The 23,607-nt window shown below is 34.2% G+C and overlaps 5 protein-coding genes across 7 annotated transcripts; 3 read left to right on the forward strand and 2 right to left on the reverse strand.

Moving 5' to 3' along the window:
- LOC141595988 (cysteine-rich receptor-like protein kinase 19) lies at nt 1-6,474 on the reverse strand. Of its 3 annotated transcripts, XM_074415978.1 has the most exons (8): nt 4,998-6,474; nt 4,572-4,772; nt 4,358-4,473; nt 3,700-3,910; nt 2,873-3,110; nt 1,705-1,852; nt 813-962; nt 1-459 (listed from the first exon to the last, which is right to left on the reverse strand). In XM_074415978.1, exons 1-8 carry the CDS (start codon nt 5,830-5,832, stop codon nt 394-396), a joined length of 1,965 nt encoding a protein of 654 aa, XP_074272079.1. In that variant the 5' UTR covers nt 5,833-6,474; the 3' UTR covers nt 1-393. The 3 variants fall into 3 exon arrangements, with proteins under 3 accessions (XP_074272079.1, XP_074272078.1, XP_074272077.1); XM_074415977.1 differs by having other exon boundaries at nt 1-962; nt 1,729-1,852; XM_074415976.1 differs by having other exon boundaries at nt 1-962.
- Nucleotides 6,475-9,303: 2,829 nt separating this feature from the next.
- LOC141597494 (fruit bromelain-like) lies at nt 9,304-11,128 on the forward strand. Its single transcript, XM_074417962.1, has 2 exons — nt 9,304-9,643; nt 10,569-11,128. Exons 1-2 carry the CDS (start codon nt 9,304-9,306, stop codon nt 11,126-11,128), a joined length of 900 nt encoding a protein of 299 aa, XP_074274063.1.
- A 1,067-nt stretch (nt 11,129-12,195) lies between these two features.
- On the forward strand, nt 12,196-14,145 carry LOC141595990 (fruit bromelain-like). The gene is made up of 2 exons (XM_074415980.1): nt 12,196-12,658; nt 13,423-14,145. The coding sequence occupies exons 1-2, from the start codon at nt 12,214-12,216 to the stop codon at nt 13,980-13,982; spliced, it is 1,005 nt and encodes a 334-aa protein (XP_074272081.1). The 5' UTR covers nt 12,196-12,213; the 3' UTR covers nt 13,983-14,145.
- Nucleotides 14,146-17,974: 3,829 nt separating this feature from the next.
- Nucleotides 17,975-19,240, reverse strand: LOC141597495 (F-box/kelch-repeat protein At3g23880-like). Its single transcript, XM_074417963.1, has one exon. The coding sequence runs from the start codon at nt 19,238-19,240 to the stop codon at nt 17,975-17,977; it is 1,266 nt and encodes a 421-aa protein (XP_074274064.1).
- A 2,938-nt stretch (nt 19,241-22,178) lies between these two features.
- Nucleotides 22,179-22,757, forward strand: LOC141597496 (KDEL-tailed cysteine endopeptidase CEP2-like). Its single transcript, XM_074417964.1, has one exon. It carries the CDS (start codon nt 22,179-22,181, stop codon nt 22,755-22,757), a length of 579 nt encoding a protein of 192 aa, XP_074274065.1.
- Nucleotides 22,758-23,607: the final 850 nt, after the last annotated feature.

Below are 23,607 nucleotides of genomic sequence, written 5' to 3' on the forward strand. Positions count from 1 at the left end.
TTTTATCAAGTTAATAATTGCATGATCATATTCATGAAGGATGAGTACAATATATATAGTTGTGTACAAGAGACGTGATCTAGGGTTAGCTAATGACTTATTTATCAAGACTACAATATACAAAGAATATGCTAAGATGCGGAAATAATACAAGGAAGTAAAACAATATCTACGACATATATTACAAAGATATGTGAAGTTAATTAGGAAGGCTGAAATATTCTCTATATAAAGGTCCATTATTTTTGTATTTTAATTGTCATTCCTCGGTACTAATTAATACATGCAACCAAAGTTGGCTGGTGTGAGTGGTAATGGCTCTCATCTCTTAAACAAGTGGTCAGGGGTTCGATTCCTAACTCTTGCGAATGAAAAAGCCAAACTTGGGAGGGGTCAACCCATTAAATTGCCTTCAGTACCCCGAAGGAGATTGCCCCAGCTGTCGGTAGGGGGATACTCCTGGTCAACACCAAAAAAAAAAAAAAATTAATACATGCATGTATATAACTCGACTCATATTTTGAACAGTACTCAGTCTTCGATCTCTCTGTGATCGACCTGTATGCTACAGTAATAAAGACACTTGCGCCATAAATATAAACACATTAGGTTTCTTCTAAACCCGGAAAAGATTGAGACGATCTTTCCGTGCATAGGTTAGTTTGCGACATACTTCTTGTGCTAGCTTTAGATTTATGCGACCAGTCCGACTGGAGCTCACTTGCTCCCGGGCTAAATCCGACAATAGACGAGACAAACGTAGGTTGTTGAGGAGCTGGAAGATCCACATTACTATTGAGGTAAGATACTACCTTTATCATGGAAGGCCTTTGCTCTGTTTCACTTTGTACACATAACAATCCCAAATAAATGCATCTCTTAACTTCTTCACTATTATAAGCATCTTCCATGTATTCATCTACAAATCTTTCTATTGTGTCTTCATTCCAATGCTTCCATGCCTGATAATTTATGACCCAAATGAATAAAATCAGCTGAAAATGTAGGCGGTGCCCTTCAACTTTGATGTTTTGCTCGAAATATCCAATTTTTTGATCCGGAAAAATTTAAGAGGCTATAATTCGTGTTTATGAGCTCAGAAAGTGACGATTTATTTTTCAAATTGTTTATCCTTTCGAGAACTACGACTTGAAATTTTTTTTTTGTCAAGTTTGGAATTCGTGACCAAGAGATATGGTCACTCAAAGTTTGTTCTGTAAAAAAACCTTTGACGTACAAAAACTCACAGCCACGGGATCCAAATACGACAATTTTTTTTTTTCAAATCGTAGTTCTCAGAAATATAATCGATTTGAAAAAAAATTATCACTTTCTGAACTCGTAGACACGACTTATAGCCTCTTAAAATTTTCCGAAACAAAAAATTAGGTATTTCGGGCAAAAATCGAAACTTCAAGGGCAGCGCGTGCATGTTCCCTAAAATCAATAAATCATATTTTACTCGTAAAGTATCCACACCGTGTTTCATATATTAGACTATTTTATTGGAAAAACGAGACTATCTCAGACAACATTTTTTTTTACAGTTGAAAAGAAAGAGTTCTACGTAAGACCTATAACGTAAAAATTTTATAATCCAAGTATTACGCTTGGAAAGGTGAGATAATAGAGCTGAGTATCTGTAGTGACAACATTTGAAACATGGTAGTAAGCATTGGAAAAAAACTTAATATTGGTACTCACATATGTTAAAAGGTTTTTTATTACCCCTGCGTGACGATTGCCAATCTTCTTTCCGCTTATAATCTCTAAAACCAAAACACCAAAACTATACACATCTGATTTGGTCGAGATCTCACCATAATCAATGTACTCCGGTGCCATGTAACCTCTGCAGAACAACACAAGAATACCAATTTCATTAGACATAAAAAATAGTTTTGTAGAAAATGTGAACTTATCTGTCTGATAATAACCAAATTGAGACGTTTTGTAAGAAAACTGCCCTAGTCATTTAGACCCCTACATAGGTGCTCATGGGGTTCCTTGGTCACCAACTCCAAGGTCAAGGCCTCTTTCCGCACTTTATCAGACTCCAAAGACGGAACTGGGAACCGTTCTTATCAATAGAATAGAATATATAGAAGGAAAAGGTGTATGTTTATGTGATTTTCTAATAATACAAACTGTATGTGGGAGATTAGAGGATTTTGAGGAGGGTTTCACTCCATTTCCTAAAAAGAAATGGAGAGGCCATTTTCTTTCGGTGGTCCAGATCGTATTCTAGCATAATCGAACGGCTCAAAATTAATGGGCAAAAATAAAGGGATAATGGGATTTGGTGGGAAAAATATTATTAAATGAGTTTAAGAGAGGAAATGGAGAGAAAGAAATGGAGAGGATCCATTTTGGAGGATTTTATAGGTAAAACATAGGTTCCAACATCACATAGAGATACCAAAGATCGGCATATTAATGGCCATAAAACCAGTAATAAATGGTAATAAAATCGGAAATTAAGACTCAATATTATTGTGTAATACTATCAACGACTAGAATCCCAACAGTTAGAATCCGAGGAAATAGTTTGGACCCGGAGCAAAAAAGTAGCCCTACCACGCACCTGACACGATCACGAGCCAAGCCGGCCGTCATTAAATAGTCGGTTTTCTCCATTGTAAAAATCAAAATCTACTATATTGCAGGTTTCTACGCAATCATCGTTTTACGTACATCTGATTCCCCCATCACATAATTTACTGGACCCTCTTTACAAAACTAGGATAACGTTGTTGGTTGTAATTTAATACTCCTTTTATCCGTGTACATACATATGATTAAAAATTTAAAATACTTCTCAAAATAAAAGATAAACAAAAGATTGGTACGAAGGTAATACGCCAGTACTTACATAGTCCCAGCAAGTCTTGCTGTGTGTGCCTGGTCTTGGTTCTCACTAAAGTTCCTTGCAAGACCAAAGTCCGAGATTTTAGGATCCATATTAGCATCCAACAATATATTGCTAGCTTTAAGATCACAATGTATGATCCTACGCCTAGAATCTTCGTGGAGGTAAGACAATCCTCGAGCAATGCCGTTTATAATCTTGTAACGAGCAGGCCAGTCAAGACGCCGCCTTCTATTACTATCTGTGCATTTTTTGTATGATGAAAAATTAGCTATGAAAAAATGAATTAGAGATTCTATGTTTGTGCCCTCTCTAGCTATCGAACTCTGTACCACCATAGTAACATTTGGCGATAGGGGTGGGCAACATCCGGTCCGGACCAGAAAAATGGACCGGTCTGGGACCGGAACTAAAAAGTCCGGTCCGGTCCCCGGTCCACACTTTTTTAAGATTCCGGTTTCCGGTTCCGTCCGGTCTTGGACCAAAATTTTCCGGTCCGGACCAGAAAAACCGAAATTATTTTTATTTTATTTTTTTTCCTTTAAAATATTAATTAAAAATAAATTAAAGGTATACAGTCTACTTAATCTGGTCCAACCGGTCCGGATTTATGGACCGGAATTTGAAAAAGTGGCTATGTAAAATTAATTCCGGTCCAACCGGTCCGGTCCGGTCTTGGACCGGAATTTTTCAGGTCCGGTCCCGGTCCGAATTTTTTTTAATCCGGTCAGAGATTTTTGACGATTTCGGTTCCGGTCCGGTTTTGGACCGGTGGCCAGCCCTATTTGGCGACATATTAGAGGCACGTAAATGTTGATCGAGTCACTTACCAAATAAAATCAAATCAAGGCTCTTGTTACAAGCGAATTCATAAACAAGTAACATCTCATTTGATGTTAAGCAAAAGCCGAGTAACTTGACTAGATTTCGGTGTTGATGCTTAGCAACTAACAAAACCTCGTTCTTGAATTGCTCTAAACCTTGATTAGATCCCTTAGACAATCTTTTGACCGCTATTTCTACACCATTTTGCAGCGTACCCTGAAACATAAGATACTTAATTACGAATTTACAATTTCATAATCATGTACGCATATTATTTTTACTTAAAAAGAAGAAAACAAAACGATATGATATATTGTCAGGTTTCAAATTCAAGTCATGAGTATAATTCGACCTATACTCGGGCCGGGCTGGCCGGGGGCCGGGCCGTGCTCTTCTGGTTAGACCCGGGCAAGGCCAGGACCTGAGGCGGGACTTACCTTTTTTTATTCTTTTTTTTTGCTAAAATGGCGGGACGACTGGAATTTAAGGGCCCGGGCCAACAATGGGTCAAGGTCGGGCCAGGTCGAGCCAAGTTACATGAAATAACGGGCCAAGGCGGGTCCTGGCTCGTGCTGATGGTCAGCTCTAAGTATAATCAACTAATGACTTTACCGGTCAAAATAGTTTACATTGCACAACGACTTGTCGCAGTATTGTTGGTACCTTATAAACACCACCGAATCCACCTTCACCGATCTTGTTGTCGTCTGAGAAACTATTAGTTGCAACTTCGAGTGTCGCCAAGTCATATTGCAAAGATTGAATAGAGGTAACATAACCTAAAGCAAGGATAAATGACTCAAATTTACAATAAAAAAGTTGTAAGTTAAAAATGCTGAGCATAGATCATACTGTATTTTCTATTTTGGCATTATACCGTTGTCAAAATTGGGATGTTGGCTTGCGTTCATGCCAAGCACATCGATGTTTCCTCTCCCAGCATCATTGCTCCTGCTGCTCCTTCGTTCTTTCATTATGTGTCGAACAATGAAGACAACCACCAAAATCACTAGAACTAGCACTACGCCTCCAAGAGCTATCTTTAACATAAGTGATTCATGGCTTGTGCCTCTGTTACCTACACATAATTAATTACGCTATAAAACTATTAGTTAAAGCATCAACCATCAGTTTAGGCTTCTGGTTGAGATGATAATCGTATATAGTGTCAAGTTTTTAATAGACATGAGCTATTGGCTTCAAATTTTGTCACTAGTAAAATCTCAACACAATAACATTATCCAAACGTCTAAATTAAACATGAAATAAGAAAACATCGAACGCAATATAAGTTGGCATTTACCTGTTGAGAGAGTGCTGGAATTGCCAAAGGAGGTCGGAGGTAGCTCGGAGAAACTATACCCCTCATACCTTGCATAACAACTAGGATTCAACATCCGACAACCCTTACTTATGCCACACGAAGTTTGAATTTCATTGATAATTATTTGGAGACACCTTACACAATCACCTGGAGCAAGATCAGGGGTGCATTGCACCATAGTGTACAGAGAGACGATACTATCCTCCTTAAGTTGATGGACTTGAGTTCCAAAGTATCTCTTATCTCCGGTCATGGTTGAATTTGGGTTACTCATCTGTTTCGCTAAGCTTTGTAAGTCGTCACCTGCTTGGACCATGTATGCATGTGCATCACTCGTGACATTCTCTGGGTTTTTAAAAGGCAACTGAAAAGTTTCATCTACAATTCCAAGAAAAGAGATGTTTGAATATCGAACCATACATTTGTTATACCAAATAACTGCTCCCTTATCAGTCGGGCACTGACTGGGAGGCAGGTTTTTGGTGGCAAGCGAAACACAATCACTGCATTCCTTAGAAAGAACGTCTCCTCTACATATATAAGCACCATAGATGATCTCGGGATTGATTGGGCTCCCGCCTAAGGAAGAAGTGTTAGTAGCGTAGTAACCATTACTCGTGCTTTGCTTAGAATTCGACGATAGGGTCGAAAGAAGGGTGATAAGATTGTCTTCATATGAGGATTTGTGATCAAAACTTGTATTTGAGCAAAGATGCCTAACAACTTTAGCATCCGGGAAAATGTCATGACTAACGTTGAGAATTAGTGAAGAAAGTGCAAGGAGGAGCAATATTGAAGGGACAATCTTTATCATGATTAGTTCAAAATGAATGCACCATGTAATAATTTGAGTGTTTGGTATTATTGTCCTTTGATTTTGGTACAAAGACTAAGAAAAGAGGAGGGGCCAATTATAAGTTGACAAGTGGACCAAATTGAATGTGAAAGATCGATTAAATTGTTCATCAAATGCAATCCTAAAATAGAAAAGACAACAATTGACTGAGACACCTCAAAATGGAATAGGACAACAAATGACCAGAACGGAGCGAGTAGACTATTATCTTAAAAGGAGAGAAACTCCAAAATCACGGGCACCAGCTATATCACGTCAACATATACTCTAACCAATGAGAAAATGAGAGTAACATATGCAAAAAATAAGACTCGATTATTTAATTTTATTCAGGTTATCTTGTAAAAGACTATGAGATGTTTGGTAAACAAAGGATTGATGAATTTTTAGCATAATAATGACATTTAGCCTGTTTGACTTGTCAATATATATTGAAGCTTGATATACTTCAGATATGAAGATGATGATGAATATATGAAGAAGACGAAGAAGATTAGAGTTTATGATTGTATAACTATGAATTATTATTGTAAAGATTTGTAGAGAGAATTAACTTGTATATGAGAACAGAATTTTATATTATAATCATCTGAACATCAATACATCAGTTGCTCTTGTATTTATAGCAACTGTTACACCGACCTTCCCTGACTTAACTATGGTTTAGTTAGTTCTAACAAACTTAGTTAGGTATGTAACTAACTCTAACCAATTACTAACAACCATGATTTCAATATATCTAATAATATACTTTTGAGGTGTTTGGTAAATAGCTTATTGAAATGGTAGCAGATTGAGATACGATCTACTATTTTATAATATGTTGTTTAAATTTGTCACATTTATATATAGATACAACAATCAATCTGTTAACCTAAACTTCTTGATTACCAAACACATCTACTAAATCTGCTAGTTGAAATATACTAGTCAAATTTGTCAATTTAATATGTCTTTTGCAATCTGATGCACTAATATGCTTTTACTAATAATAATATGATAAGTATTAAAGTATTAAACATGGCCTATCATAAATTGCATCTCATAATACTACATTATTGAAAAAATTACAAGCCATATCTCATAATAATTTCATATTGACGACTTGACGTAGTGGATATTACGATAGATCGATGACATATGATGCAGATTTGTCCAAATGTACGATGAGTCGATGACATATTAGAACTTTGAACATTCTCACATAGGGTCGTCAATAAGATTGGTTTGAAAAATAACAATTTATACTATAAAATTGTCGTATAGTACAATTATTAAAAAATCCATAATTTTATGATAAAAAGTAATCACTATATATTATTATAAGATGACTATTTTTAAAAATGAATATTTCTTCATATAAAATGGTCATTATTTATCATAAAGTGATCATTTTTTATTCTTCTGACAATTACACGTAATAAAGTGATCATTTTTTATTTCTTTATATAATTACTGATAATCACATATTATTAGCAATTCAATAATAAAAGTGTTCATTAATTTATAGCCAAGTAGAGGGCATATGGTTGACTCGAATTCAGTCACGCACTCACAAACAAGGATGCAGACTAACACTAAACTCTACTTTTGACAATTCATTGGAGATTTGGACCTGTTTGGACTGCGTCGTCTGTCGTCGCATAATTTCTCCGTTTAATTATTTTTTTGTCAAAAGATTTTTTAAGGATAAGCATAGCTTCTATTTGGTAAAAGTAGCCGAAATATTTAGACTGTTAGATGTTCTAAAATAAAACGTAGATTACTAAAAGTCTAAAAGAAAATGGAAGGAAATGCAGAGACTATAAATTAACACAAATTGTTCAATAGGAGCATTTTTAGCAAAAGACTAACCTACGCCGTATCGTAAAGCCCACCAACTTCTTATCTTTTTTTAAAATTATTAATGTCCTATATTAAGCGAGTTGATAATTTTTTCCGCCAAAAAAAAAGAACTATAACTTAGAATTAAGTCTAATCTTTATACTCCTTGTAAATTAAGTTAACACTCTCGGTAATATCTTCAGATATTTCTTTTAATGAGGGTAGCTCTTTTTAGATATAATATTGGGATTAGCGAATGAAAAGAATCAAGGTTTGGGAAATTTAGTCATTAAGTTGTCTTACTTATTCGGGATGATTACCCCCAACTATCTGTAGTCGATATTCCTGATCAACACAAGAAAAATATGACAAGTATTTAGTTGGTGGGCTCTTGGATGTGCATCGACATATAGTTGGGCCCCCAATTGAATAGCAGATCGGCCCATACGACTAGCCTGCTATTGAGCACTTTTTTGAAGTTTGAATATCCAATCCATTCGACCTTATTTTCAACATCTTTCTTATTGTAGGGAGTAATTAAATTGACACAATCAAAAGATAAACAAAAACCTTGAGAAGGATCACAAATACTTATGTAAAATCGTTTTACACAAGTTTAATAGTAAAATCAGTTGTTATTTTAGCTAATTAACCATGTAATGGTGGTTATCAATTAATTACCTTTACGTGATTAGTTAGGTAAATAAAATACGATTTTACAATAGGCTTATTGTAAAACCAACTTAATGGAGCTGAAAATAACTGAACTGAATTTAACGGAGCTGAATTGAAGTTAATGTAGTATGTAGTTGAACTGAACTAAACTGAAGTACGAGAAATTTGCTGATATAAATAGAGCTGAAATAAGAACTAAACTAAAGTGAGCTGAATAAAAGTTGAAATTAAGTCGAAAAGAACGGGGTTTAAGAGTTAATTTGTGAAGATATGAGTTGAATTGAATTAAGTTAAATTAAGATAAAATGAGCTGAAATTAAGTCCAAAATAACAGACCCTTAAAAGAGACCTTACCCAATGGACACATGTTAAGGAGTCATTTAAGGAAAGAATTACACCATTAATCCTCTAAAATCTCATCATAATTCAAAATCTCATGAGATATTGTTGTAATTCTTTCCTAAAATGGCTCATTAACATGTGCCCATTGGGCACATGATAGAAAAACCCTTTAAAATGAAGCAATATCATTTCTTATAACCGATCTAGCCAACTTAAGAAATGTCTTAAAACATTTCTTTGTAATTAATTTGATTGATTTCTTACCAATATTATATTTCAAATTTGGGTTAAACAAAATAAAAAGATTTATTTCCTTGAACAACAAAACTGAATATTCTTACATGGTAATAAAACTTGTCTTATAAAAGTCATGCATGTGAAGCATAATGACATGCAATTCTAATTCTAATTCTAATTCTAATTCTAATTCTAATTCTAATTCTAATATAGCACAAACTTATTAAAAATATAGATATCATGGTTTCCACGAACCAATTCTTTCACTTCTTTTTCTTTTTCTTTGCCTTGTTTTTTAATTCTCGAGTCGTTTCTCGTCCTCTCGAACCTAATACCATCTCATCGACGACCATGATGGACAAGTTTGAGGCATGGATTGCTCTGCATGGTCGCGAGTATAAAAGTGTGACCGAGAAAGAGAAGCGTTTTCACATATTCGAAGAGAATATGAAGCGTATGGAGGAATTTAATAACAATAATGCTAACAATTATTCCTACAAACAAGGACCAAATGAGTTTACTGACTTGACCATTCAAGAGTTCCAAGCAAGTTATACGGGTTACAAAAAATCATCGTCTAGCATAAATAATACGTCTAATCTGGTCCATATTAACGACGGGCCGGTGCAAAAATCAGTTGATTGGAGACTAGAGGGCGCAGTAACACCCGTTAAAAGGCAATCGATTTGCGGTAAGAAAAAAAAATCGTGACAAGTTTTTTCTAGGTAATTTTATAATTACATGCATATTTTTTCTAAATAAGCGAGTAAAATTTGCATTTGTCGTACTTTATATATAGTGTTCGATAAAAATTGCAATTATTTATCCCCAAAAAAAAAATATTTCGAAATGTAAATATTCATACTTTTATTTGAAAACAAAATTATTTTTCTACAGTTTCAAATTACCATTGTAACTCTTTTTGCATTACAAATTTAGTTATCGATCGTAGGGTGAGCAAATTTAGATCCGGACCGGAAAAATGGACCGGACGGAGTTATTTTGGTCCGGTCCCCGGCCCTCATTTTTTCAAGGTTTGGTCTTCGGTCCAGTCTGGTCCAAGCCCGGTTAATTTTGGTCTTGACCGAATAAACCGAATTTCATGTTTTTAATGACGCAATATTAAAATATTATGAATCAAATTAAAAATTTATTTTCAAAAGACATTATAAATTAGTATTGTTATTAATGATTTTCATGAAACGGTGAAAAGCTAATTTTAAGTCCATTTTGGTCCAAGAGTGGACCGGACCAAATATTCGGGTTTGGTCCGGTCCAAGACTGAAAGGTTTAGGTCCGGTCTTCGATTCACTAAATTTTTATTTGCGGTCTTCGGTCTGATCCGGTTTGTTCCGATCTTGGACCGATTCTCAGCCCTAATCGATTGATTGAATCTCATACAATAAACCAATACCGTCAATTATGTCTTTAAATATGGTAATAACAAATTCATTTATAAGACGGTCTAACCCAATGTCTAAGAATTAATTCTTCTTCATCGAGTTCTTTTAACATTACACGTCTTATACATAAAACTATGTATGACGAGTATTTTTATATATGTCATTCTGACTTTGTCCCAGTCAATTGATTATCTTTGCTTTTAATTACTCTAGAGTCATGTTGGGCATTCTCATCAATCGCGGCACTAGAAGGGATATACAAACTCACAACCGGAAAACTGGTCTCTTTCTCGGAACAAGAGCTTGTCGATTGCGTTCCAAATTATGGTTGTAACCCCGGAAGAATGAGAGATGCATATAGTTATATCAAAGATAACGGAATTTTCACTGAACAAGAGTACCCTTACGTTGGCAAGCTAGGCCAATGCAAAACTGGTAAAAACTTAGTTAAAATCAAGGGCTATGCATCCGTTTCAGGAGGAGTGGGTCCGCTTATACAAATCTTGAACCAACAACCTGTATCGGTGGCTATTGATGATAACTCGGTAGGATTCCTCAACTATGCTGGCGGAATTTATGACGGTGGGTGTGGAACCAAATTAAATCATGCTGTTACGGTTATTGGGTATGGCACTGATGACGCGTCTGGGAAGGATTATTGGATTATTAAGAATTCTTGGGGCGAAACATGGGGTGAAAATGGATTTATGAGGCTTCTTAGAGACGAGAATGTTTGTCCAATTACTATCGATGTTAGTTATCCTATCATGTAATTGATGTTACGTACCTTGCATGGCAATGCATGGCAAGGTTGACGTTAAAAAAACTTATTAGGTGATTTATACTCCCTCCATAGTCCATAACATTGAGAAATAATCATCTTCTATTTCCGTTTTGAGATGTATTCTTTTGTGAGCCATCTTCATGTGTTCAGTTCTTAATAAATGGTAGTATATGGTATGAATTTTGATAAAGGTTTAATTTGTAGAATTCTAGGTTAACATTTTTTTTTTGATTTGACGATTAAAGACTAGTTTAAAAACGCCTATTAAGTGGTTGTTTGGCCGCTTCCAAATAATTTAAGCAGATGATGTGCAAAAAAAAAAAAAAAAAAACAAATCAAGTTTAGAAATCTTTGTTTTAATGAAAATGTATTTGATTTGATTATTATCATATTCAGTAGATATCGTATGACTTTTTATTAATGAAATGTGATCTATTTGCTGGAAAAAAAAAAGTGGTGCCTTACTTTGTTGACAAAGATTATATTAAATGAAACCTCCGATAAATTCTAATTCCTCCAAAATGGATAAAAAAGAGTTAGAGATACGAAGTACTAAAATATTTGAATATCATTCCAAAATACAAATTAAATACGGGGTATATCAGGTACGATATGCATTAATCAATTTGATTTTGTAAAAATATTATTTTTCATATTTCTTAATTTGCTTCATTAAAATCATATCCTTCAAAATCACGCTCTAAGGAGCTATTATTTATCGTATCTTTTAGATCATGTCCGTATAATCATCATTAATCAATCGATAATAAAGATAAATGTTAAAGTCTTACAAAAATCACACGAACAAATTTATTCCAAATATCTTTCCAGACGAATTTAAAAGAATATTCAGGATTTGGATTGTCCATTAAGTAATTTTCGCTATTTTTGTTTTTATAAATGTGATAATATTCTTTTTAAATCCATGCGATTTTACGTATGAAGAAAATTAATTCCTATTAAATATTTTTGTAAAAAGAATTAAATATCATATGACGAACAATAAATAAGACTTGGCCTATAAAACTCATCTCATAGCAAGCTTAGTGTCTTGTAATTCCAAAAATAGACAACATGGTTTCCCTACAACAATCCTTCCGCTTCTTCTTCTTCTTCGCCTTATTCCTTATTTCTCGGGTCATTTCTCGTACTCTCGATCCTACTACTGCCTCGACGACAACCATGATAGACCAATTTGAGAAATGGATTGCTCAACATGGTCGCGAGTATAAAAGTGTAATAGAGAAAGAGAAGCGTTTTCACATATTCGAAGAAAATATGAGAAGCATAGAGGAATTTAATAGTAATAATGCTAACAATTATTCCTACAAACAAGGACCAAATGAGTTTACGGACATGACCTTACAAGAGTTCCTAGCAACCTATACCGGTTACAAAAAATCATCTAGCACAAATAATACGTCTAATTTCGTCCATATTAACGACGTGCCCGTGCAAAAATCAGTTGATTGGAGATTAGAGGGTGCAGTAACACCCGTAAAAACCCAAGGGATTTGCGGTAAGAAAATAAAAATTGTGACAAGTTTTTCCTAGGTGAATTTATATTTACATTCATATATATTTAGACTAATTAATTAAGCGAGTGTGTTTTATTTGTTTTATACGGAGTTCTTCGTATTTACTTATTACAATATGATTTATATTGAAATATTTTATAACATAGGTCGAGTCTACAGGGACGACATTGTTTGAACCCGTGAGTCCGTGACCTCTTGGTAACACTGACTCTGATACCATGATAAATGAACCATCTCAACCAAAACCCTAAGGTTATGGTTGACATCCAACTATTATATTTATTCCTATTAATGCCAACAGATATATTCAAAATTGAATTAATTATCCAAATTTTGTTTTTTTCATAAAATGTAAATATTCTTACTTCAATTTGAAAACAAAATTATTTTATAGTGTATTGAGTTACATACGATGTAATAAAAAAAAATATACCATTGTAACTCCCTTTGCATAACATTAACATACCGTCAATTATGTCTTGTATGAGACGGTCTAACCCAATGTTTAAGAATTGGATCTTCTTCACCCGATTCCTTTTATATTACACGCGTCTTATACATATACTCCCTCCGTTCCAGTGGGATGTTTACACTTCCTTTATTTTGTGAGGGGGAAATAAAGGAAGTGTAAACATATGACTGGAACGGAGGGAGTAGTATGTATGACGAGTATTTTTTATAGCTATCGTTCTGACTTTGTAGTGTCCCGATCAATTGATTATCTTTGCTTACGATCACTCTCTAGGGTCGTGTTGGGCATTCTCATCAATCGCGGCATTAGAAGGGATATACAAACTCAAGACCGGGAACCTGGTCTCATTCTCGGAACAAGAGCTTGTCGACTGTGTTGAAATCGACGGTTGTAAAGGCGGAAGAATGATAAATGCATATAGGTATATCACAAATCATGGTATATTTACTGAACAAGATTACCCTTACGTTGGCCAAAAAGGCCAATGCAAACAACGTCAAAACTTGGTTAAAATCAAAGGCTATTCAACCGTTCCACAAGGACCGGATTCGCTTATACAAATCTTGAACCAGCAACCTGTATCGTTGGCTATCGATGTCACCTCGCCTGGATTCCGCAACTATGCTGGTGGAATTTATGACGGTGGATGTGGAACTTATTTACATCATAATGTAGCGGTTATTGGGTATGGCACTGATGACGCGTCTGGGAAGGGTTATTGGATTATTAAGAATTCTTGGGGCGAAACATGGGGTGAAAATGGATTTATGAGGCTTCTTAGAGACGAGAATATTTGTCCAGTTACTCTAGATGTTAATTATCCTATCATGTAAATGATTTTACGTAGGTTGCATGGCAATGCATGGCAAGGTTGACGTAAAAAGAAAACTTGTTGTATAAGATAAGATTATGAGATATTTGTATAAAATTTATTTAAATGAAGTTATAATCCCTCTAAAGAAATCCGAGTAGTTGATTTCCGTTTTGAGACGTACTACTCCCTCTGTTTGAGTCAATTAATTTACCGTTGCTTTATTTATCCTCATAAAATAAAGGAAGTGTAAACTATTTAACAATTATGTTATTTATAACAGTATTATTTTTGGTAGATTTTTTTGGGCCGCTTCCCATGAACAAGTGAATTCATTCTGTTTTGTGTGGTTTAAAATAATTCAATTTCTTCTTTATCTTTATGCGAAATGAAAATCAAAAGATAACTATAGATCAGAGTAGACCGGAGGAAGTATTAGCTAACAACAAATTAAACATGTTCAGTTCTTGATAAATTGTATTAATTTGTTTTTTTATAAGTTTGTAACTTGTAGAATTCAAGGTCATATCAACGTTTGTTTTAATTGACGATTAAAAGATTCGTTCAAAATGCCCATTAAGTTGTTTGGCTCAATTGGCTGCTTACAAGTACGTGATTCGTAATCTATGGGAATTTAAGTAGAAGATGAGCAGAAGCGGAGCAAATCAAGTCTAGAGTTATTTAATTTGTTTTAATGAAAATTTATTTTATTTGATTTGATTTTAATTGATTTACAGCAGGTGAATTTCGACATATATATTCAATAAATTTTGCATGAGAATTCATCAATAAAATAATCTAATAATCGGTCGAAAGAAAGAAAGAGGTGTCTTGCTTTGTTGACATAAATTATACTAGTATAGATCCCGCGCAAATGCGCGGTTTTTTAGTTAGATATATTAGAGAAACTAACAATTAGTAATATTATTAACTTCAATTAAAATTTAACTAGTGTAGATTCCTGTGCTACAACACGGTATTTTTTAGTTTTGTTTTATAAAAAGACATTCTCATTATATTAATTGCATAAATTAATTGTACCTTTAATGTTATAATGTACTAATATAATCTTAGTAAGAGGTAGAAAATGAAAGTTTATTACCATCAAAAGACACTTTAAGTTAAGTTAATTTTGTCTTAAACCATTTTTACTTTACTATAAAAATTTAACTCTATAATGCTATTTCATTGCATGAAACTAATTTATGACATTAAATTACAACTAAATGATGTAAAAATGTAAAATCTAATTAAAATGCGTATAAATCTTATAACAATAAGAGCTAAAAACAGTATACCACGCACTTAAAAAGACGATTTACGAATAATTAGACTAATATTTTTTTATTTTTAATTTAAAAAAACATAAAAATTGTTACGTCTTTTAAAATATACACCATATTTAGTGTGTAACCGATGAAGGATAATATAAGAAACAGATTTACGTAATTTTAGGGTGTAAGTAATGACAATAATTATGTTAAACTGCATAAGAAGCAGGTTTGCGTAATTTTAGAGTGTAATTGATGAAAAATAATATTTATGTAAATGGAAATGATTGCATAATAAATTATGGATTTCAGTGAAAAAAATCATAAATATGAATTTTAATTAAAAAAATTAGAATTTAATTATAAGAATATATTAATTGAAAAGATAATAATGTAGTGAATTTTTTTTACTTGTTACCTTATTTAGCTAGATGCCTTTTGGAGGGAAAATTAAGAGAATTTTTATTCTCTTAGTAGTAGGGGGGATTGTAAAATTTACTATTAATAATGTTTAGTTTTAAGAGGTAGAAAAAAGAAGGTTCAACACTTTTAATACTTGTCGCTTTTTATCAAAAAAAAAATAACATTTTATGTAATTTTTTCATAACAAATCTATATATACTTAAATTTCCGCTAAAATTTTTTTATACTTTTGATAGTATTCACAGTCAAAATTTGTGAAGTTGGACTCCGAAAAGACGATGTAAGCTTTGGTTTGGAACTTTGAATGAGGGGGAGTAAATGAAATTAAACAGCATGGCCCAATTATAGATAATTACATAATGAAGCCCAATTATAAGTAATTTTCATTTAGGCGAGAAAATTTGGAGATCTCTTATTCTTTTAGGGGGTGTTTGGTTGGAGCTTTTGGAATGGATTGGAATGGATTCAGGCCATTCCAATGTTTGGTTGGAGCAGTTTGGAATGGAGTTAGATACCTGATGGATTCTAACTCCATTCCAACCCCTTGAAATCCCATACCCATCTATCTCCCCAAGTTTCCAACTCCATTCCACCCAACACATTATTATTCCCTTATCCGGATTGAACCAAACAACTTGAAACATGTATGGGGTTCTAACTCCATACCCCCTTGGAGTTAGAATCCATTTCATTTCATACCTAATGTTTGAACCAAACGCCCCCTTAGTATAAGGGGATGAAACTAAACCTTCGATAAATTCTAATTCATCCAAAATAGATACGGAGTCATATTCTCATTAAATATGATTAAAATGAGAATATACTTGAATATCTCATGTGAATATGTTGTTAATTTTAGCATATATGGAATGTGTATTTTTAGGGGAGACGTGTGAGAAAAACGTTTTTAAAAAAAAAAAAAGAGTTAGGGTTATGTTTAGGGATGGCAGTGGGTCGGGGACCCGACCCAGACCCTGAGGGTCGGACCCTAATGGGTCGGGTATGAGTCTCATTTTTTCAGACCCAATGGGTATGTGGTGGGTATGGGTCTTAAGAAAATATTTCGGGTCCGGGTTCGGGTCTAAGTTATGAGACCCATACCCGACCCTTTATTAAGAAAAAAAAAATCAAAATCAGAATTCATACTGGCAGACCGTAGAAACAAAGTAACTAAAGGCTCTTTCTCTTCCCTCATCCCATAAAGTGATAAAACCCGACCAAACTCTTTTGACAATACCACCACTCCACCATTTACACAAGGAAACCACCACCACAACACTGATACGCGATTGACAACCACCTCTCTAATAGGCGGCGACCGAGAACCACCATTAACGGCAGCCAGCGACGCTCAGATGGAGACGGCTATCAAATACGGTATTGATTTTAGGGTTCCGAGTTTGATTCTTTCACGTGTATTTGGAGGTAAAATTAATTTAGGTCTTCTTTGTCTTTCTTAATCTCTTTGGTATGTATATTGGATTTGGTAGTGTACAATAGAGATTAATAAACTCATAATGTTAAAGTAGTATGAATTTTTTTTTAATATTATAGACCCCATAGTTGTTAATCTTATTATTAAAGTGGCTGAAACTCGTACCCGCGGGTAGACCCAGACCCGACCCTTACCCATAGGGTGCAGGTATGGGTTCTCAAATTGTAGACCCTTGCGGGTTTGGGTCGGGTACGGGTCCAAAGGGAAAATCTCGGGTCCGGGTCTGGGTGGACCCTACCCAGACCCTACCCATTGCCATCCCTAGTCATGTTTGATACTCAGCAGATTATTATTAGTAGAAGCAAATTGGTCAAACATATTATAAACGACAGATTAGACTGACATATTTGACATTTTGACTACTATATTTTAGTTAGAAATGTTTGATAATTAGTGGGTTAAAGTTAATAAATTGTTATACCTAGGTGTAAATGGTTGACAGATTCACTTTTTACAATCTACTAGAAAATGTCATTTCGTTTGTATAATTTCACTGCAAAAGCTATAGCATAAATTTCTATAATAAATAAATAATGAATAGATGAGGAACCAAGAGTACATTAAGGAGCAAGAATAAATTTCACATTTTCTTTCTTTAATATAAATACTACCTATGTTCCCATTATTTATTGTCTTTTTTCATTTTTGGGTGTCTCAATAATTTGTTGTCCTTTTTATTTTAAGAATGAATTTGATGAGTAATTTCATCATTCACATTCAATTTATTCCACTTGTCATTTGGTAATTGCCCACTCTTCTTCTCTTGGTCTTTGCCAAAACCAAAGGACAACAAATAACCAGGACAGACAGAGGGAGTATATTTTGTTATAATATTTTTTCCTTTTTCCTTCTAGATGCAACTGGCTTTCTTTTTGTTCTACTCCACAATGAAGGCCAGACAAGGCTTTCAGTATAGCTAACGAGATAGTTTGTGAAATATGAGTTCCGGATGCGCAGATTAACATTACTCGGTGGGAAATAGATTCCTCCTTGTGGGTCGCAGACTAAGACTGAATTGAGCGCCGTTTCGAAGATAAACACCTCGTTGCTACCATCATTCAACGTGAACAGTTTTGGATACACACGGTCAGCACCACGGGAGAAGTACCTCCTCATACCTCTAAGGTTTAAGAAAGGTTTCCAAGTTTTTTGATCGTCAACTTTCTCTAGCATCCAACCTTTAATAGAGAAGGCGAAATCTCCCTCATAATACAAACAAACACACAAGCATTGTTTGTATTCAGAAAGAAAATAATAGGTTGGTTTTTCAGCATCTGCCCCTGTACCAAGGTCCTTAGGAGGGGGTATAGGTGGTATTATGTTGAATTGCTCGCCGGTCAAGTCAAATGCTAATATGCCCGGGATTCGACCCTTGGGGTCCACCAGCCAGTTCAAGGTGTTACCCACATGAACTGGAACTGGGTACCTCTTTGTATCTTTACACGGGTTGATATCGTCGTTGTCATCATCATAATCATTTTGGCATAGGGGCAAGTTTATTTTCAAATCCAATTCCCTCCAGCGATTGGTCTGGAGGGAAAAAACATGTGCTACAACTTTCCGACTCTCATAGCCAACTTTACTGATGAGTACTGTTTTATAGTCGTTGGACGAGGAGTCAAACCCGAACCCCCATCGTAAGGTGCTGTAACTCGTATGGTCGAGGGGGCATGCAATTAAGTGTTGTTGTCGTGTTGCAGGGTTACACAAACACAAGTCTTTTAGCTGCGTCCCGATAATGTAGCAGATCAATCCATTCGACGAGCCTGCTATTGGGCAACTTTCAACGTCCAACTTGCTATCCCATATATCCAGTGTTTTCTCCAGTTTTGAACCCGACAACGACAACCAATTCTTGTTGATAATATCGACGTCGCCACGTTGGAATTCCAACGTGGCTAGTTTGTTGTCAGTAGAGATGAATAGTTGTAGATCCCTTCTAGTGTTTTGGTATTGTAGATGGAGTTTGGCAAACTCAGGGTTAGAGATAAGGACGTACCATTCTTTGCTGACGGATTTTGAACGGAGGAGTAACTTGACCGGGAGTCTCGCCAAGATGTCAAATTTTATATCTCGAGGTAGGTGGTGCATTGTTTTACAGTTTGTAAGAGAGAAGATGTATGTATATCTCTATTTATAATATTTTTTTAATAGAAAAGAAGCGGGATTAACCCAAACTAATCAAATTAGGAATTGAACCAACATTGTATGTATATATCTATTTATAATATTTTTTTTAGTAGAAAAGAAGCGGGATTAACCCAAACTAATCAAATTAGGAATTGAACCAACATTGTATGTATATCTCTATTTATAATATTTTTTTTTAATAGAAAAGAAGCGGGATTAACCCAAACTAATCAAATTAGGAATTGAACCAACATTGTAGTTGAAAAAGAATATTAGGATACTAACAGGACTCATCCTTCAATCAATGGCGTCACTATTTACACTTTCTTCCCCCCTCTCTGTTATTCCCTTCTTTCCAAAGTCTCTTTACAAATTACTACGATTAGTAATTGTCGAACTATTAACGAATTAGTTAGGTTCTGAGATGGTTATGGAATTTGGGGATAAAAGGTGGGATATAGTAAATTTGTATACGGGATTTAACAATTAACAAGTTTACGTAAATAAGTAGGAAACCCTCTTTCCCACATTAATTTTCCAAGACAAGATCTTCTTTTTTTTCTCTTCTTTAATTAGTTGCTTAGATTTCTCCATTTTCAATCAACCCTCCAAAAAAAAAATAATTTAAATTTCCTTAATCAAATTTTCTCCCGTATATATCAATCAATAAATCTATATAATTAATTATACTATATAGTTTTTAAGCGAGAGCACTGTGCAATGGACCCGACTTAAGGACTTAAATGTAAATATTATTCCCTCCCATTCTTTCAATTCATACCATTTGAATAAAATACTCATCACATATATTCAACATAAGGTTGAAATATAAATTTAGAGAATATCGTAATATGGTGATTTTTCTTAAAATAAACATGCCTCGCTTATGTTATTTATTAGTATCATCATATTATTATACAATTATTTAACATACACAAATATAATATAAGTACGTATTATTTTGTAAACTATTAAAAGCTAAATAAATCAAGCTAGATTTTCAAAAGATATAATACTTTAATTATTTCGATTTGATTTAATGCATATATAAAATATATTTATATAAATATATAATCTCTTAAAATTGTATGGCTAAATAGTAAAGTAATATGATAAAAATGAGTACATACTTGAGTATCTCATGTGAATATGTTGTTAATTTTAGCATATATGGATTATTAATGTGTGCTTTTAGGACACACATGAGAAAAACGTACAAAAACACAGAGTTGGGCCATATTTGATACTCAGCAGATTATTATTAGTAGAAGCAAATTGGTCAAGCAGATTATAAATGACAGATTAGACTGACAGATTTGACTAGTATATTTCAATTTGAATTGTTTGACAATTAGCGGGTAAAGGTTAATAGATTGTTGTATCTAGGTGTAAATTGTTGACAGATTCGCAAGAGTCAGGAATCGAAGTTTAACTTTTCATTCGTAAGAGTCAGGAATCGAACCTCTGGCCACTTGTTTAAGAAACGAGAGCCTTTATCACTCACACCAGCCAACTTTGGTAATCAATTTGATTTTGTAGAAATATTATTTTTCATATTTCTTAATTAATTTGTTTTGATAAAATCATATCCTTCAAAATCGCACATTAACGAACTATTAATCGTATCTTTCAGATCATGTCCGTATAATCATCATTAATCAATCGATACTAAGAATATACGGAGTATTTCAAGTTTTACGAAAATCACATGAACAATTTTTTTCCATATAGCTTTTCGGACGAATTAAAAAGGAAGTTTAGGATTTTGATTTTCGAAAAAGAATTTTCGCTATTTTTATTTTAGGAAATGTGATAATATTATTTTTAAATCCATACGATTTTAAGTAAATTTAGTAGAAAATTAATTCCTAAAATTAAATATTTGTAAAAGAAGAATTGAATATCTTTGGACAAACAATAAGACTTGGCCTATAAAACTCATCTCATGGCAAAGTTAGTGTCTCGTAATTCCAAAGACTGATAACATGGTTTCCCTACAACAATCCTTCCGCTTCTTTTTCTTTGCCTTATTCCTCATTTCTCGGGTCATTTCTCGTGCTCTCGATCCTACTACTACCTCGACAACAACCATCATCGATGAATTTGAGAAATGGATTGCTCAATATGGTCGAGAGTATAAAAGTGTAACCGAGAAAGAGAAGCGTTTTCACATATTCGAAGAAAATATGAGACGCATAGCGGAATTTAATAGTAATAATGCTAATAATTCCTACACCATAGGACCGAATAATTTTACCGATTTAACCACCGATGAGTTTAAAGCAACTTATATGGGCTACAACACGTACACGAATTCATCTAGACCGATATCATCAAGTTTGGGTAATAAGAACATTTTGGCGAAACAATCAGTTGATTGGAGACAACAAGGCGCAGTCACACCCGTAAAAGTACAAGGCAGTTGCGGTAAGAAAATACAATTAAGTCTCTTTTCAGATAGATATATCCGTCTTAAAATTAAAATATGTTAAATAGCATCCCACTTGCATAGATATTCTGTTTTTTTGTTAGAGCTGACCAATAGCACGAGGCAGCCCGCCCCGCCCCTTCCTGACCCGTCTATTTTAGGAAAAAAACAATTTAGGCCAGGCTCGCCAGTCTGGCCCCAACCTGTCTCGGGCCCAGGCCCAGATCAAGCATGTCTCAGCCCGGCCAGGCCCTGCAAAGCCCGCACCTCCCCCTAACCTGGCTCGGGTCTGACCATAAGAGCCTGGCTCGCCCCCGCTAGCCCGGCCCTAGTACAGGTCTAGTTTTTGTCTTATCTATGGTATTTGACCCGTTTTAAGTTTTAAGACGAATAATTTACGTGAAATGGCTGAATTAGTAAGGTATACTATACTACTATATATAGTCCAATGAAGTTTCGATTCCGTCTAACATGGATTCTTTAAACCTTGAACTAGGGGCTTGTTGGGCGTTCGCATCAATCGGAGCAGTGGAAGGGATATACAAAATCAAAACCGGAAAATTGGTCTCTTTCTCGGAACAAGAGCTCGTAGACTGTGTCAATGGTTGTAGGGCCTCAAACATGCGACCCGCGTATGACTACATTAGAGATCACGGTATAAAAACAGAACAACAGTACCCTTATAGTGGTGCGCCAAGCAAATGCAATATTGGTCCCAACTTAGTTAAAATATCGGGCTATGCATCCATACCACAAGGCGCGGGCAATTTAATACAAGCCTTGAACCATCAACCTGTATCGGTGGGTCTCGATGCTGAATCGACAGGATTTACTTATTACTCTGGTGGAATTTATAATGGAAGGTGTAGCACCAATTTAAATCATGCTGTTACGGTTATTGGGTATGGTACTGATAACGCGTCTGGGAAGGGTTATTGGTTGATTAAGAATTCGTGGGGTGAACAATGGGGCGAAAAAGGATACATGAGGCTTCTTAGAGACGAGAGTGTTTGTCCGATTACTCTCGATTGTACGTATCCTGTCATGTAACTCACCTCGCATATCAAGGAAAATGATAGAAAAGATTATATCATTCTAAAATCCAAATAGGGACTAGGGAGTGTATCTTTGGTACGATATACATGCATCAATCAATTTGATTTTGTAGAAATATTATTTTCATATTTCTTATTTTGCTTCATTAAAATCATATCCTTCAAAATCGCACTTTAAAGAACTATATTTATCGTATCTTTCAGATCATGTCCGTATATTTATCATTAATCAATCTACATTAACTAGTATATATCCCGCGCAATAAATGCGCAGTATTTATAGAGTTTTTACTTTTTAGTTTATTACTTATCAATTCCAAATTTATACCTTAATATTATTATATTTACCTCATGGATTTTGATATGAGAAAAAAATTAAACTGCAAAACTAATAAAAAAAATTGAGTATGTCATGAAATCGTTTTTTTACAAAGTAAATGATATTATATTATAGCTTTTCTAAAAGGGTTTTTCTAACGTGTGCTCTAAGGGCACACATTAATAACCCATATATGGTAAGTTTAACAACAAATTCATATAAGATACTCAAGTATATTCTCATTTTTACCATATTTAATGAGAATATATTGTTAAACTTACCATATATGGGTTATTAATGTGTGTCTTTGGGCACACAATAGAAAAACCCTTTCTAAAATTATCTAATGAATATTTTTAACGAAACTAATAATATTATTTTATTTGATTGTTTTATACAGTGTAGTATGGATCAAGTCATTTTTTTAAGAATAATTACCAGTTTTGTATTTTATAATTTTATACCTTCTTTATTTTATTTTGATCAAACTTTATAATTATAATTTAAAATTAATGAAAAAATTATG

The sequence above is a fragment of the Silene latifolia genome, chromosome 8 (assembly GCF_048544455.1).
Source record: "Silene latifolia isolate original U9 population chromosome 8, ASM4854445v1, whole genome shotgun sequence".
Taxonomy (NCBI): Eukaryota; Viridiplantae; Streptophyta; class Magnoliopsida; order Caryophyllales; family Caryophyllaceae; genus Silene; species Silene latifolia.

Excerpts from the sequence above, each read along its gene's own strand:
- LOC141595988 (XM_074415976.1), bottom strand. The coding sequence starts at position 5,832 with ATGATAAAGATTGTCCCTTCAATATTGCTCCTCCTTGCACTTTCTTCA. Across the intron at positions 4,773-4,997 it reads TTCCAGCACTCTCTCAACAG|GTAACAGAGGCACAAGCCAT; the intron begins GTAAATGCCAAC and ends AATTATGTGTAG. Across the intron at positions 963-1,704 it reads TAAAAAACCTTTTAACATAT|GCATGGAAGCATTGGAATGA; the intron begins GTGAGTACCAAT and ends ATAAATTATCAG.
- LOC141597494 (XM_074417962.1), top strand. The coding sequence starts at position 9,304 with ATGATGGACAAGTTTGAGGCATGGATTGCTCTGCATGGTCGCGAGTAT. Across the intron at positions 9,644-10,568 it reads TAAAAGGCAATCGATTTGCG|AGTCATGTTGGGCATTCTCA; the intron begins GTAAGAAAAAAA and ends TAATTACTCTAG.
- LOC141595990 (XM_074415980.1), top strand. The coding sequence starts at position 12,214 with ATGGTTTCCCTACAACAATCCTTCCGCTTCTTCTTCTTCTTCGCCTTA. Across the intron at positions 12,659-13,422 it reads AAAAACCCAAGGGATTTGCG|GGTCGTGTTGGGCATTCTCA; the intron begins GTAAGAAAATAA and ends ATCACTCTCTAG.
- LOC141597495 (XM_074417963.1), bottom strand. The coding sequence starts at position 19,240 with ATGCACCACCTACCTCGAGATATAAAATTTGACATCTTGGCGAGACTC.
- LOC141597496 (XM_074417964.1), top strand. The coding sequence starts at position 22,179 with ATGGATTCTTTAAACCTTGAACTAGGGGCTTGTTGGGCGTTCGCATCA.